This window comes from Delphinapterus leucas, chromosome 7 (assembly GCF_059928025.1).
Source record: "Delphinapterus leucas isolate spDelLeu-1000000601 "Yukka" chromosome 7, BTC_Dleu_Yukka2, whole genome shotgun sequence".
Lineage (NCBI taxonomy): Eukaryota > Metazoa > Chordata > Mammalia > Artiodactyla > Monodontidae > Delphinapterus > Delphinapterus leucas.
The window spans coordinates 100312858-100329433 of record NC_143135.1 but is presented as its reverse complement, the minus strand read 5'-3'; the positions used below and the strand labels follow the sequence as shown (position 1 = coordinate 100329433).

Sequence of the window (16576 nt, the reverse complement as noted above, 5' to 3'; positions counted from 1 at the left end):
TTTTAAATTTTTTTTTCTATTGGGTTGAGTGAGTTCATTATATATTTTGGATATGAACACTTATCGGTTACACGGTTTGCAAATATTTTCTCTCATTTCATACAATTCCCTTTCACTTTGTTGTGCAGAAGCTTTTTAGTCTGATGTAGTCTCACTAGATTTTTTTTGCTTTTGTTGCTTGTGCTTATGGTATCATATTCAAAAAATCATTATTAAGACTAATGTCAAGGAGGTTACCTCTGTGCTTTCTTCTAGGAGTTTTACAGTTTCAGGTCTTAAGTTCAAGTTTTTAATCCATTTTGAGTTGATTTTTGATAGTGTAAGATAGGGTCCAATTTAATTCTTTTGCGTGCTGCTGTCCAGTTTTCCCAACACCATTTATTGACAAGACTATCCTTTCTCCATTGCATATTCTTGGCTCTCTCATCACAAATTAATTGATTTATTTCTGAACTCTTTATTCTGTCCCATCATATATGTATCTGTTTTTATGTCAATACCACACTGTTTTGATTACTATAGCTTTTTAATATAGTCTAAAATCAGGACGTGTGATGTCTCCAGCTTTGTGCTCCTTTCTCAACATTGCTTTGGCTATTCAGGGTCTTTTGTGGTTTTATATGGATTTTAGGGTTGTTTGTCTATTTCTGCCATTGGAATTTTGATAGGGACTGCATCTGTGGACTGCTTTGGGTAGTATGGATATTTTTAACAATACTAACTCTTCCAACCCATGGGCATGAAATATCTTTCCATTTAATTGTGTCTTCTTCAATTTCTTTCAACAATGTCTTATAGTTTTCAGTGTAAAGATCTTTCACCTCCTTGGTTAAATTTACTCATAAGTATTTTATTCTTTTTGATGTTAAGGTAAATAGGATTGTTTTCTCAATTTCTGTTTTCAATAGTTCATTGTTAATATATGGAAATACAACTGATTTTTGTAAATTGATTTTGTATCCTGCAACTTTACTGAATTCATTTAGTTCTAACAGATTTTTGGCGGAGTCTAAGGGTTTTCTGTATATAATATCATGTCATCTGTAAATAGTCACACTTTTAATTCTTCCTTTCCAATTTAATGTTTTTATTTATTTTTCTTGACTAACTGCTCAGGCTAGGACTTCCTGTACTATGTTGAATAAAAGTGGCAAGAATAGGCGTTTTTGTCTTGTTCCTGATCCTAAAAGGAAAAGCTTTCAGCTTTTCACCATGGAGTATGATGTTAGCTATAGACTTGTCATATATGGTCTTTATTATGTCAAGGTATGTTCCCTCTATATCCACTTTGTTGAGAGTTTTTATCATGAATGGATGTTGAATTTTGTCAAGTGCTTTTTCTGCGTCTACTGAGACAATCACATGATTTTTATCTTTCATTATGTTAATATGGTGTATCACACTGATTGATTTGTGGATTTGAACCATCCTTGCATCCCTAGAATAAATTCCACTTGATCCTGGTGTGTGGTCCTTTTAATGTATTGTTGGATTCAATTTGCTAATACTTTGTTGAAACTTTCTGCATCTACATTCATCAAGGATAGTAGCCTGTAATTTTCTTTTCTTGTAGTGTCCTTGTCTGGTTTTGATATCAGGATAATGCTGGCCTCGTAATAAGTTTGGAAGTGTTCCCTCCTCTTGTATTTTTTGGAAGTTTGAGAAGGATCAGTGTTAATTCCTCTTTAAACGTTTGGTAGAATTCCCAGTGAAGCTGTCTGCTCCTCAACTGTTGTTGGGAGGTTTTTGATTACTAATTCAATCTCCCTACTTGCAATTGGTCTGTTCAGATTTTCTATTTCTCCATAATCCAGTCTTGATAGGTTGTATGTTTCTAGAAATTTATCCATTTTTCTTAGGTTGTCCAATTTGTTGGCATATAATTGTAAATGGTAGTCTCTTATAAACCTTTGTGTTTCTGTGGTGTCAGTTGCAATGAGTCCTCTTTCACTTATAATTTTATTTATTTGAGTTTTTTTCTTGGTTAATCTAGCGAAGGATTTTCAATTTTGTTTTATCTTTTCAAAAACCAAGTCTTAGTTTTGCTGATCATTTCTATTTTTTCCCTATTCTTTATTTCTGCTCTAATCGTTATTTCCTTCCTTCTATTAATTTTGAGCTTAGTTTGCTCTTCTTTTTCCAGTTCCTTCAGGTGGAAGGTTCGGTTGTTTATTTGAGATCTTTTCTCTTTATAGATATAAACTTTCCTCTTAGAAATGCTTTTGCCATATCCCATAATATCACAAGATTTTTTAAAATTTCCCTTTTGATTTCTTCTTTGGTCCACTGGTTGTTCAGGAGTGTGTTGTTTAAATTCCATGTATTTGTGAATTTTCCAATTTTCTTCCTGTTATTGATTTCTAGTTTCACACTATTGTGTTTGGAAAAGATGCTTGATATAATTTCAATCTTCTTGATTTGTTAAGATTTGTTTTGTGGCCTAACATATGATCTATCCTGGAGAATGTTCTGTTTGTTCTTGAAGAGAATGTTGTTTTCTGCTGCTGTTGGATAGAATGTTCTGTATATGTGTGTATAGATCCATTTGGTCTATAGTATTGCTCAAAAGTGCTGTTTCCTTATTGATTTTCTTTCTGTATGATCTATCCATTGTTGAGAGGGGGGTATTAAAGTCTCCTACTTTTACTGTATTGTTTATTTCTCCCTTCAGTTCTATTAATATCTGCTTTATATTTAGATGCTCCGGTGTTGGATATTTACAATCGTTATGTCATCTTCATGAATTGATCCTTTTATCATATATAGTGACTTCTTTGTCTATTGTGACCCTTCTTTTTTAACTTAGTTTATTTTTTCTGATACAAGGATAGGTATCCCTGCTCTCTTTTTGTAAGCATTTGCATGGAATATCTTTTTCCATCCCTCCACTTCCAGCCTATGTGTGTCCTTAAAGTTAAAGTGAGTCTCTTACAGGCATCATTTCCCTTTTAAGACAGTGTGGTATTGGCAAAAGAATAGACAAATAGGTCAATGGCAGAGAACAGAGAGCCCAGAAATAGACCCTCACAAATACACTTAACCGATCTTTGACAAAGGAGCAAAGGCAATATAATGAGGCAAAGATAGTCTTTTCAACAAATGGTATAGGAACAACTGAATATCTGTGTGAAAAAAAAAAGAAATACGGACACAGACCTTATACCCCTTACAAAAGTTAACTCAAAATGTATCATAAAGCTAAATGTAAAACACAAAAGTACAAAATTCCTAGAAGATAACAAAAGAAAATATAGGTGACTTTGGGTACAGCAATGACTTTTTAGATATAATATCAAAGGCATGATCTATGAAAAAAATAATTATAAGCTGAATTTCATTAAAATTAAAAACATCTCCTCTCCAAAAGACAATGTCATGAGAATGAGAATTCAAGCCACAGACTAGGAGGAATTATTTGCAAAAGACACATCTGATAACGTACTATTATCCAAAATATACAAAGAACCCGTAAAACTCAAGAATAAGAAAACAAATAGCCCAATTAAAAAATGGGCCCAAGACCTGAACAGACACTTCACCAAAGATGATATACAGATGGCTAGTGAGCATATGAAAAGATGCTCCTCATCATGTCATCAGGGAAATGCAATTTAAAATAACGAGATAACACACACTCCTATTACAATGGCCAAAATTCAAAATGCCGACAGCATCAAATGCTGACAAGGATGTGGAGCAACGGGAACTCTCATTCATTGCTGATGGATTGCAAAGTGGTACATTTTGGAAGAAGGTTTGATAGTTTCTTAGAAAAGTGAACATCCTCTTACCATACAATCCAGCAAATGTACTCCTCAATATTTACCCAAAGGAGTTGAAAATTTATGCCCACACAAAACCTGCACATGGATACTTATAGTAGCTTTATTTGTAACTGGCAAATCTTGGAAGAAACCAAGATATCCTTCAGTAGGTGCATGGATAAATAAACTGTAGTACATCCAGATTTTAGAATATTATTCAGCACTAAAAAGAAATGAATTATCAAGCCATGAAAAGGAATTTGAGCAATCTTAAGTGCATAATACTAAGGGGAAAAAGTCAGTCTGAACAGGCTACATACCGTATGATTCCAGCTATATGATATTCTGAAAATACTGGGTTGGCCAAAAAGTGCCTTTGGTTTTTAAGTAAAAATAAAAGATACATTTTTTCATTTTCACCAAGAAGTTTATTGAACAATGTATTCACCCTTTCGTTCCACTACCTTCTGCCATTTTTCAGGCAACTTCATAATTCCATCTTCCCAAAACTTTTTACCTTGTTGAGCAAAGAACTCTTCCAGGTGCCTTTTACAGCTTCCAGGGCATTGAAATTTTTTCCATTAAGAGAATTTTATAAAGACCAAAATAAATGGAAATCCGAAGGTGCAGTGTCTGGTGAATGTGGCGGGTGAATCAGAAGTTCCCAGTCAAGCTGTAATAGTTTTTGCCTGGTCATCAAAGAAACCTGAGGTCTTGTGTTATCCTGATGGAAGATTATGCGTTTTCTGCTGACTAATTCTGGATGCTTTTCATCGAGTGCTGCTTTCAGTTGGTCTAACTGGGAGCAGAACTTGTTGGAATTAATCGTTTGGTTTTCCAGAAGGAGCTCATAATAGAGGACTCCTTTCCAATCCCACCACATATACAACATCACCTTCTTTGGGTGAAGACTGGCCTTTGGTGTGGTTGGTGGTGGTTCATTTCGCTTGCCCCACGATCTCTTCCATTCCACATTAGCGTACAGTATCCACTTTTCATCACCCCTCACAATTTGTTTTCAAAATGGAACGTTTTCATTACGTTTAAGTAGAGAATCGCATGCGGAAATACGGTCAAGAAGATTTTCTTCGCTTAACTTATGTGGAACCCAAACGTCAAAGCGATTCACATAACCAAGCTGGTGCAAATGATTTTCAGCGCTTGATTTGGATATTTTGAGTATGTCGGCTATCTCCCATGTGGTATAATGTTGATTGTTCTCAATTAATGTTTCGATTTGATTGCTATCAACTTCAACTGGTCTACCTGACCGTGGAGCATCATCCAGCAAGAAATCTCCAGCACAAAACTTTGCAGACCACTTTTGACATGTTCGATCAGTCACAGCACCTTCTCTATATACTGCACAAATTTTTTTTTGCATTTCGGTTGTGTATTTAACCTTTCTTGAAATAATAAAGCATAATATGCCAAAAATGTTGGTTTTTTCCTTCCATCTTCAATATTAAAATGGCTACACAAAAATTCACCAATTTTGATAAGTCTTTTTTTAAATGCACGCTGATATGACAGCTGTCACATACAATCAAACTTATTTTGAATGAAGTTAAAGACAACTAAGTGCTACTAGAGCCATCTTACACAAAAACCAAACGAACCTTTTGGCCAACCCAATAGCAAAACAATGGAGCCAGTAACAAGATCAGTGGTTGCCACAGGCTGGGGGAAGGGAGAGATGAATACACAGAGCACAGAACATTTTTAGGGCAATAAAACTATTCTGTATGATACTACATTTGTAGATACATGTCATTATACATTTGTCAAAACCTATAATAATGTACAACACTGAGACTGAAGCCTAATGTAAAATATAGATTATGATATGTCAATGTAGGTTTATGAGTTGTAACAAATGTATCACTGTGGTACAGGATATTGACAGTGGAGGAAGCAGTCCATGTGTAGGGGCAGGGAGTAAATGGGAACTTTCTGTACTTTCTGCTTAATTTTGCTATGAACCTAAAACTACTCCCAAAAAAAGTCTATTAAAAAAACATAGCTCTTAACCACCTTTTAATACTACGACCCAGATCAAAAACAGTTGTTTCCACTTTGGATAAGAAGGTAAAACCACTGCTTGATTATTTCTAAAACCTAGCTTCCAAAATCATCTTAACTGGTAATTTAAGGCTCACAATGAGGATCAAAGAACTTACTTTTCAATTTTCTTCCTTTGTTCTTTTTGCCTCTGTTGTTCTTTCACTTGTTCTCTTTCAATATCCATGAAAAGTCGTCTATATCTCAGGTACTGCTTTTGACGCTAAAGAAAAGAAGTTAAAATTGTTAAGATTCCGCTCTCAGAGGACTTTCCAAGAAAGGAAAATCCTTGTGCCATAGACAAGAAAACTATATGACACAAAAGTCACAGGGAATTAAGTCCTTAATTTCCTTCTATTTATGGTGACTCAGGATAATATCACATATAGCAAGAGATTTATATTTTCAAGCACATAGCTATTAGATGTAACAGACAAATCAGAGAAAGAAGTACTAATTTAGTTTGCACTTAGCATGGTCAGTTGTCAATAGCCCTTGAGGAAATGATTATATTTAATATGATAAGATACATACTATATTTACTCTGTGCTCCCAAGTAGTAAGTACCACAGAAGCAGAACGAAAGAAAGAATGTAAGAGGTATTTTATAACAGAACGTCACTTTAACTTTCCAAAATTAAAACCACACTACAAAAGCACACTCTAAGCCTAGCCTAATATGGTGGGGAGGAGGGAGGGAAGACTGAGGAATATCAGAGCATCATACTTTTAAAGGGAACAAGTATAATAAAAGCAAATGCTGGGGCTTCCCTGGTGGCACAGTGGTTAAGAATCTGCCTGCCAATGCAGGGTACATGGGTTCGAGCCTTGGTCCGGGAAGATCCCACATGCCGCGGAGCAATGAAGCCTGTGCACCACAACTACTGAGCCTGCGCTCTAGAGCCTGTGAGCCACAACTACTGAGCCCACGTGCCACAACTACTGAAGCCCACGTGCCTAGAGCCCGTGCTCCGCAACAAGAGAAGTCACCACAATGAGAAACCCGCGCACCACAAGGAAGAGTAGCCCCTGCTCGCTACAGCTAGAGGAAGCCCACGTGCAGCAACAAAAACCCAACGAAGCCAAAAATAAATAAATAATTAATTTTAAAAAAAAAAAAAAAAAAAAGCAAATGCTACTACCCTGTGCGTGATCTGTTCATACTTCCAAATTTATATATTCTCTTTTTAAGGGCACAAGCTACTCAAAGAGCACTAGTATACACACAGACATGTTTTTGTCCTTAGAGTAGCTTGTGTCTTTTTGGTAAAAATTATTAAAACTATAATAACAGTTCTCAATATTGAAGATACATCACAATCATCTGTGGTGTTTTTTTAAAACACAGATGCCCCAAACCTACCTAAGATACTGATTCAGTATATCTGCTTTGGGTCCAGGCATTTGTATTTGGAAAAAAGCTCCATGTCTGATTCTGGTGCATGGCCAGTGTTAAAAACTGTTCATTTAAACTAACTTTAGATTGAAAAGGAAAAAAAGGAAGTCACAAATTAAAACTCTTCCTTAAATTAGCTATTATGGCAAATATACACTAACTGAAGAAACTCACTAGGATCACCTCTCTGATTTCACATCAAGGTACCCTAAATCCTAGAAGCTTAGAAGAGAAGTTCAACATATGAAAATGAGTCAAGCAACTTTTGTGCCTTTATCTATGGAATTTGTAGTACTAGCTCTTAATGTGTTAGGACACAACAAATTGTTTCCAATCTCACATATACTATTAGAGTGGAAACACTGATGTCCAAAAGCCATTATCACTACATACCTCTTTCTTGTCTTCCTCTTGACTTACTCCTGACTGAAGTGCCAGTGGAGTTTGGAATTCAGTGTTCAATCCTGATTGATATTCACCACCAACCTGTTAGAAAGTCCAGTCACACAAAGAGACAAAATTGCCAAAAGTTAGCCCTATGTATGTTTTTGATAATTTCATCTATTGATTCCTTTCTCCTGCAATCTTGAGCTCAACTGGGTAAAAACAATTTTTTAAACAAATATAAAAGAATAAAGCTTTAAGAAAGAATAAAAGAAAGAAATTAATCAAACAAAAACAATAAAGAAAAGAAAATATCCAGGTCAAAAACATGGATGGGGACCTCCCTGGTGGTGCAGTGGTTAAGAATCCGCCTGCCAATGCAGGGGACATACATGGGTTCGAGACCTGGTCCGGGAAGATCTCACATGCCATGGAGCAACTAAGCCCATGTGCCACAACTACTGAGCCTGTGATCTAGAGCCCGCAAGCCACAACTACTGAACCCACACACCACAACTACTGAAGCCTGCGCCTACAGCCCATGCTCCGCAACAAGAGAAGTTTCCTCAATGAGAAGCCTGCACACTGCAATGAAGAGTAGCTCCCGCTCGCCGCAACTAGTGAAAGCCAGCACACAGCAACAAAGACCCAACACAGCCAAAAAAAAAAGAGAATGAACTAATGACAGATCAAAATGTTCAGAATGAAAGTCCTTCTAAATTGATCACTTGAAATCACTCTATCATAAGTGTGTGCTTGGGACTGAATCCAGGATATAAAACTAGATCCCTTAACATCTCAAATCTGTAATCATTTTCAATTTATACATATTCTTGAAAGGTGTGAGTTTAGAGAATAAAAGCTTGAAAATACTATAGCCATCAACTGACATGGCAGGGAAGAAACTGGGGCTTATTTCCCCCCTAATTATTAGAAAAGCCTGTTGACATAACTTAGTACACTTACTTGGACATTATATGGCTCAAATTATGATCTCTAACTTTTAGAAATAAAAGTTTAAAATTACTTTTATCTTTTTAGCTTAAACGTTATTTATTTTTCAGCAAAGTTGCAAGATATAAGATCAGCATGCAAAACTCTATTGTATTTTTAGGTACTTGCAATGAACAATCTGAAAATGAAATTAAGGGGAAAATCCATATAAAATATCATCAAAAAATTCTTAGGAATAAATTTAATAAAGGAAGTGTAAATTGTATACACTGAAATCTACAAAACATTGTTGAAAGAAATAGAAGATCTAAATGAATCAGAAGACTTAATATTGTTAAGATGGCAAATTGATCAACAGATTTAATGCAATCTACATCAAAATTTCAGCTGACTTCTTTGTAGAAGTTGACAAGGTTATCCTTAAATTCATACGAAAATGCAAGGGACCTGGAATAGCTGAGATGACCTTGAAACAGAAGAACCAAGTTGGAGAACTCACTCTCCCCAATTTCAAAACTTACTGCGAAGCTACACTGATCAACACAGTGTGGTACTAACATAAGGATAGACTTATAGATCAATGGAATAGAACTGATAGTTCACAAATAAACTCTTAAATTTACAATCAACTTTTTTTTTTTTTTTTTTTTTGCGGTACGCGGGCCACTGTTGTGGCCTCTCCCGTTGCGGAGCACAGGCTCTGGACGCGCAGGCTCAGCGGCCATGGCTCATGGGCCCAGCCGCTCCGTGGCATGTGGGATCTTCCCGGACCGGGGCACGAACCCGTGTCCCCTGCATCGGCAGGCGGACTCTCAACCACTGTGCCACCAGGGAAGCCCGTAATCAACTAACTTTTGACAAGAGTGACGAGTGGATTCAACGGGTAAAAAGAGTCTTTTCAACAAATGATGTTGGGTCAACTGGATATCCAAGTGCAAAAAAGAATGAAGTTGGACCTCTACTGAACACCATATAAGAAAATTAATGCAAAGTGGATTGAAGACCTTGCAGAATGCAAGAGATATAAAATTCTTAGAGGAACACACAGCAGTAAATCTTCATGACCTTGGATCAGGCAACGGTTTCTTAGATATGACACCAAAAGCACAAGCCACGAAAAAATAAGTAACCTGGACTTCAAAATTAAAAATTTCTGTGCTGCAAAGGAAAGGAAACCACCAAGAAAGTGAAAAGACAACCCACAGGATAGGAGAAAACATCTGCAAATCACAAAACAAATAAGGGTTCTGTATGTAGAATATATTAAGAACTCACATAACTCAATAATTAGAAGATAAATAATCCAATTACAAGTTGCACAGAGGATTTAATAATTTTCCAAAGAAGATATACATATGGCCAATAAGCATGTGAAGAGATGCTCATCATTAATCATCAAGTAAATGTAAACCAAAACCACAGTGAGATACGACTTCACACCCATTAAGAGAACTATAATTAAAAAGGCAGACAATGACAAGTGTGGGTGAGGATGAGGAGAAATTGGAACCCTCATAATACTGCCAATGAGAATGAAAAATAGCGCACCCACTTTGGAAACCAGTTTGGCAGTTCCTCAAGGTTAAGCATATGATTACCGTAAGTCTCAGCAATTCCCCTCCTAGGTATATACCCAAGGGAAATGGAAACACATATCACAGAAAAACTTATAAACAAATGTTCATAGCAGCATTATTCATGACAGTCAAGAAGTGGAAACAATCCAAATGTCCATCAGCTGATGAATGGATAAATAAAATGTGCTATATGAATATAATGGAACATTATCCAGTGAATAGGAATGAAGTACTACTACGTGCTACAAGGTCAATGAACTTTGAAAACATTATGCTAAGTGAAAGAAGTCAGTGACAAAAGGCCATTCCACGATCCCATTTATATAAAATGTCCAGAACAGGCAAATCTATAGCGACAGAAAGTAGATTAGTGGTTGCCTAGGGCTGGGGATGGGGGTGAGGGGAAAAAGGGAGCGAGTGGCTGCTAATGGACGTATGTATGACTTTTGGGGAGTGATGAAAATATTCTAAAACCGATTGTGGCAAAGTCTGCACAACCCTTGGAATATAGTAAAAACACTGAATTGTACACTTTAAATGGGTTACTTGTATGGTATATAAAGTAGTCAATCCTCATTATTTGAATACTCCTATATTATTTGTGAACTTGCCTATTCGTTAAAATGTATTTGTTATCACAAAATGAATACTCGCAGTGCTTTTGTGGTCACTTGCAGACATGCACAGAGCTGTGAAAAATCTGAATCATCAGTTTTACACATTGCAAGCTGAGGTCGAACACGGTGATGCTCTGCCTTTGGGCCTTCATACTGTAAACAAGTATCCTTATCCTTTTCAAGGTACATTTGGTGCAAAGGTTTTTGCATTTTTGTGCTTTTTTTGTTTATTTTGCTGTTTAAAACATCCCTCAAGCACAGTGCTGAAGCACTACCTAGTGTTCTTAAGCATAAGAAGGCTGTGATGTGCCTTATGGAGAAAATATTTACATATATTAGACAAGCTTCGTTCAGGCACAAGCTATAGTAACACTGGCCCTGACTACAATGTTAATGAATCAACAACACACATTAAATAAGGTGTCTTTAAACAGAAATTCACACAAAACAGTTGAGCAATGAATGGTTCAGTATTCACTAAAATTCAGTGTTCATGGCAACTTTATAGGACATAACTACTATGAATAAAGAGAACTGATTGTATATTTCAATAAGGCTGTTATTTTTAAAGTTATTTGTTATAGAGAAAATCTGAAAACAATACACAGCAATAGGCTAATGGTGGTTATCTCTGGAATTTGGGGGGTTTTTTCTTTTTGTTTATTTGTATTTACTTTTGCTATAATAAAAATGAAATTTTCTGCTTTCAAAAAAGTAAGAAAAACTGGACTTCCAGCACTGGCCAAGGAGTAAGCCCACTCTGAGCCTCTCTCTCTCACTGATTGTAACTAAAAATTCCAGGAAATGTGGCCCCTGGTATCTGGAGAGTATATGGGGTGGGTATCCTCAAGAGGAGTGAGTTCAGAACTCTACTCAATACTCTGTAATGACCTGTATGGGAACAGAATCTAAAAAAAGAGTAGATATGTGTATACGTATAACTGATTCACTTTGCTGTACAGCAGAAACTAATACATTATAAAATACATTATAAATCAACTATACTCCAATAAAAATTAATTAAAAAAAAATGCATGAGGGCTTCCCTGGTGGCGCAGTGGTTGGGAGTCCGCCTGCCGATGAGGGAGACAAGGGTTCGTGCCCCGGTCCAGGAAGATCCCACATGCCGCGGAGCGGCTGGGCCCGTGAGCCGTGGCCGATGAGCCTGCGTGTCCGGAGCCTGTGCTCCGCAACGGGAGAGGCCACAACAGTGAGAAGCCCGCATACCGCAAAAAAAAAAAAGATGCATGAGTTAGAAAAGTGGATTCCTTAATTCTGTGTATGAACTGGCACACATCCCAGAATTACCCCTGAGCTGTGCATGCATGGGATGGACTTAAAGAAGTATAATGAAGGCTTTGAGACCTGAACTAACATTGGAGCCACTGTTCACAGAAGATGAGAAAGAACGTATAATCTGAATTTAACCAGGTTGACTGCTTGCCAAAACAAACAAAAATATGCAACATTATTCAGAGGATTTTAATAGAAACCTGTCTCACAATATAATTTTCAAAATTGGACCCAGAAGAAAAGATGGCAAGAGAATCCAGAATATGGATCCAAAGAAAGACATCTCTTCCTCTGAGATTAGTAGGAACAGGTAAGAATGGCAAAAAAGTAAATGGTCAAGGAAGTTATTGCATGATGGCTTCTATTTTTTCTTTTATTGAAAGTCTGAGAGTATGGGGGTGCAGCAGGAACTTTAAGGAGTATTTAAGGGTTAGAATGATCAGTGTGGGCCATAGGTGAGGGAGCGGACAAGTGGCAAGTAAAGAAAAAGCTAGGCAGCACTGGGGACCCAGCTGTGACTATAAACCGTAAGGATGAATGTGTATAAACCTACACCATTAAAGAGCTTTTTTCCAATAAGGCTGGATTCTTTGGGAGCCTAAAAGGTGAAAGGACTGATCCAGGGCTGAGGATTTTCAGGGCTGGTATGGCAGAAGGACAAGAAGAAGAGGTTCTGACTACCAAAGCTGCACCCTCAATTAAACAGTCAGGATTAGGTACCCCTCTTCTGTGCTCAGCTAATGCCCTATGCATCCTCTACCACTAATTATGTTGCTTCAGAATTATCGCTTGTCAGTCTCTCTTCTTTAGACTGTCTGAAATTTGAGTGCTCTGTCTTGTTCATAGTTATATCTTTGATATTTAGAACCTAAACAATGGCTAACACCAAACAGGTGCTCAATAAGTGTTTGATTGACTAATTCTTTCTAAACAAATTTAGCAAGAAACCAGCAGGTACCAGGCACCATGTTAAATGCTGTCCACACTCCGGTAAACAAAACAAGTGTGGTGCCTCTCCTCATAAAGCTTATAGGCTAGTGGAAGTCATGTAAATAAGTAAATAATTACAAACTGTCTTGTTTATGGAGAAGGAAACAAACAGAATGCAGGGACAGAGGAAAAACAGAAGAGGGTTGCCGTATGGAGCATAAGCTCTAAAAGATACAAATGCATTCACCAAATGGCGTGAGCAGTGACGTAATGGTAGTAGAAATACTTTAGGCTGCAGCGATACCCCTGATGTAATCTAAATAGGTCAGAATAGTCTAATATATTACGGCATAAAAGTAGACATTACACTTCTTGCCACTACTATGGATCTTAACTGCATCTGCGAAGCAATCCTAAGCTTCTCTATCCATAAAACAAGGATAATAATAGTATCCATCTCCCAGGGTAATTGTGAGAGTTAAATGAGAGAATGGATACAAAGTTTTAGAACCATTTTGGCTACGGTAAATGCTTAATGAATTTAAGCTGTTAGTCTTAATAATATTAATAACGTTAATCTTGATAAGGTGGTCAGAGCAGTCTTTTCTAAAAAGGTGACATTTAAGCTGAAACGTGAAGGATGAGAAGGGACCAGCTTTGTGAAGAAAAAGGAGAAGACTATCCAAGCAGAGGGGTAAAAAAAGCAGAAGAGCTGAAGTAGAAAAGGGGCTGGCATAGTTCAGGATATGTAAACGGCGATGCAGAAGAAAACATGACAGCCTTCCCTTAGACCAATCTTAAGAGACCCAAACCAAAAATAACAAAAGACCTGCAGTTTAGTCCTAAAAACCTCAGCCCAAATCCATAATTCTGCCTTTATGCCTCCTTTTCTTTCTGCTCTCTTAAAAGGGCCAAGAGGAAATTTCTCTTTATCTCTTTCATATATTCTAACAACACTGGTTGCCTGAAGGCTCTGTCTTTAAAATAACATGAAACCACAAGTCAGAAATTATCCAGACAATGGTAAAATTCTAGTGGGAATAAACTAGACTTCAGTTAAGTCATAGAAAAATCTTAGTAGGCCAGCGTACTGTGACATTTCCTTGAAAAACTATAGATCTTAAATCAATACACCAAAACTTAGGCAATATAACTCTAACAAGCTCCAGCCCAAATTCTGAATAGTTTCTTTCTTGGTGATCCTACCTTATGCTCTACCAGGTTACTGATGGAGATCTAGCCCTGGCTGTTGGTGAAAGAGCCTCCCTCCCCCTCCCCCCAGAAACCACTTATTTCTTTCCCTCTCACACCATAGAAGACTAGGGCCACCAGAAATACACCTTTAATAAAAGAACATACATGTAAAAACTACAATTTTTCCAATAGGCAACAAGCGCTCCTGACAATACCCTAGGCTTCGGTGAGTAATCTTAGGTTTTACACACTATGAAATAAACCCAGAATCGGCGTTTTGCTCAGCCTTACTGCTCCCAGCTCAGTAGGACCCACAACCCTATCTAAACTCCAGGGCTCATACTCTACAGTTTGGTTTACCTGTCTGCTGCTGGGAGCCTCTCTCTGGTGCTTGGGTGGAAGATGCTGACGGCCTGCCGGAAGCAAACCTGCTTGCCATCTTTCAGCTGTTCCAGCAGATGGTTGCCGTATGGAGCGTAAGCTCTAAAAGATACAAATGCATTCACCAAATGGCGTGAGCAGTGACGTAATGGTAGTAAAAATACTTTAGGCTGCAGCGAGACCCCTGATGTAATCTAAATAGGTCAGAATAGTCTAATATATTACGGCATAAAAGTAGACATTACACTTCTTGCCACTACTATGGGTTTAACTGTATCTGCGAAGCAATCCTAAGCTTCTCTATCCATAAAACAAGGATAATAATAGTATCCATCTCCCAGGGTAATTGTGAGAGTTAAATGAGACAATGGATACAAAGTTTTAGAACCATTTTGGCTATGGTAAATGCTTAATGAATTTAAGCTGTTAGTCTGAATAATATTAATAACATTATTGATAATATTAATAAGAGATAACACTATCATCACTGTTGTTGTTGGTAGCATAGCTCTGGCAAGTCTATACCAAACTCTAACTAACTGACTTTCTGCTGCTTACATTTTACTATACTCTGCTCTACCTGCTCTCTGGTGGAGCCTGGATCCTGGATTTCATGTAAAACATATTCATGGTGCTCCAGAAATAACTCCTTTCTCCATCTCTCATCTGTCATATTATGTGAGGCCTGCCCACAGTTCCTGTGCTAAAAGAAAACAAACACTGAACATCAACTGTCCAAGCGGTAGCATCATGCCAGGGCAATAGTAAAAGCTTTGGTGAAGAGGCCAGAAGTAGTTTTAACAGGGCAGAATGGTCACAGAACAGGAGGACATTATATCTTTGCCCATTGTTATTGACCTTAACACTAAACCCCTGAAACAGTTACTACTTTGCCCTGTCAATCTTGAACCAAAACCTAAGGAATTTACTCTCTGTTACTTACTTCTCCCTATATTCTGCTTTACTTATTCTCTGGGAGAGGCTAGGTCTTGAATACCAGGTGAAACATACCGATGGCACTTCAGAAGCAACTCGTCTTTCAATCTCCCATTTCTCAAAAGATGAGGGCTGCTTGATACGCTTGTTCTAAAGGAATAACAAAACACAGAACTAATTGTCTAAGCAAAAATTATAGGTTAGTGACAATACTGTACACTTCAGTGACAACTCTGAAATAATGATACTAGGGGAGGGTAATATAACAATTAGAGGTGTGCATGTGTGTGTTTAATATAAAATTTCCAAACATACATAAAAGTGGGGAAAAAATTAGTATAATAAATCCCAAGATACCTATCACCCAGCACCGACAATTAGCAACATCATGTTTTTTGTTTTTGTTTTTTCTTTTAATTTTTATCGGAGTATGGTTGATTTTACAAGGTTGTATTAGTTTCAGGTGTACAGCAAAGTGAGTCAGTTATACATACATCCACTCTTGTTTAGATTCTTTTCCCATATAGGCCATTACAGAATATTGAGTAGAGTTCCCTGTGCTATACAGTAGGTCCTTATTAGTTATCTATTTTATATATAGTAGTGTGATATGTCAATCCCAATCTCCCAATTTGTCCCTCCCAGCAACATCATGTTTTTTCATCCATCTCTTCTCCCACTTTCTTTCCTGGAGTATTTTGAAGCAAATCCTAGATTATTCCGGCACTTTTTTTCTTTTGCATTTTTTGCATGGGGCAACTCTTTATTCAACAACACATTTGGAAGAAGATAAGGCAACAAGGCAATATTTTTATGATGTTGCCAGCATTTTCTCAGGTAAAGCCAGGAAAAAAGCTGTGTCATTTCCCAAAGTACTCCTACTCGATGTCCCCAATAACTCCATGCAGAAACACTAGAAGTGGTGAAGTCTAGGAAGTTTTGAGTGGCAAACAGCTTGTTTTTTCCTTCATCATAACTGGTTTGCAAATTTGATGTCTGGCTTTGGTGTACTGCTTCAGATGGCCAAGAGTAGAATTCCTTCAGTATGTATAAGACTAAATGTCAAAAGGCAAATTTGCTGAAGGACTT

General features: G+C 37.2%; 1 protein-coding gene across 14 annotated transcripts in view; it reads right to left on the bottom strand.

The window, feature by feature from the left end:
- The window catches only part of CCDC15 (coiled-coil domain containing 15), a 74344-nt gene that overhangs the window by 38393 nt on the left and 19375 nt on the right, over positions 1-16576 (bottom strand). For 10 of the 14 annotated variants that reach the window (XM_089915764.1, XM_089915766.1, XM_089915755.1 and 7 more), the window contains 5 exons: positions 15563-15637; positions 15132-15254; positions 14531-14653; positions 7615-7707; positions 5945-6048 (listed from right to left, as the gene is read on the bottom strand). In XM_089915764.1, coding sequence (XP_089771890.1) covers positions 5945-6048; positions 7615-7707; positions 14531-14653; positions 15132-15254; positions 15563-15637 — 518 coding nt within the window. The remainder of the gene's footprint in view (positions 1-5944; positions 6049-7614; positions 7708-14530; positions 14654-15131; positions 15255-15562; positions 15638-16576) is intronic. The other 4 variants (XM_089915759.1, XM_089915763.1, XM_089915768.1 and 1 more) reach the window with 2 other exon arrangements.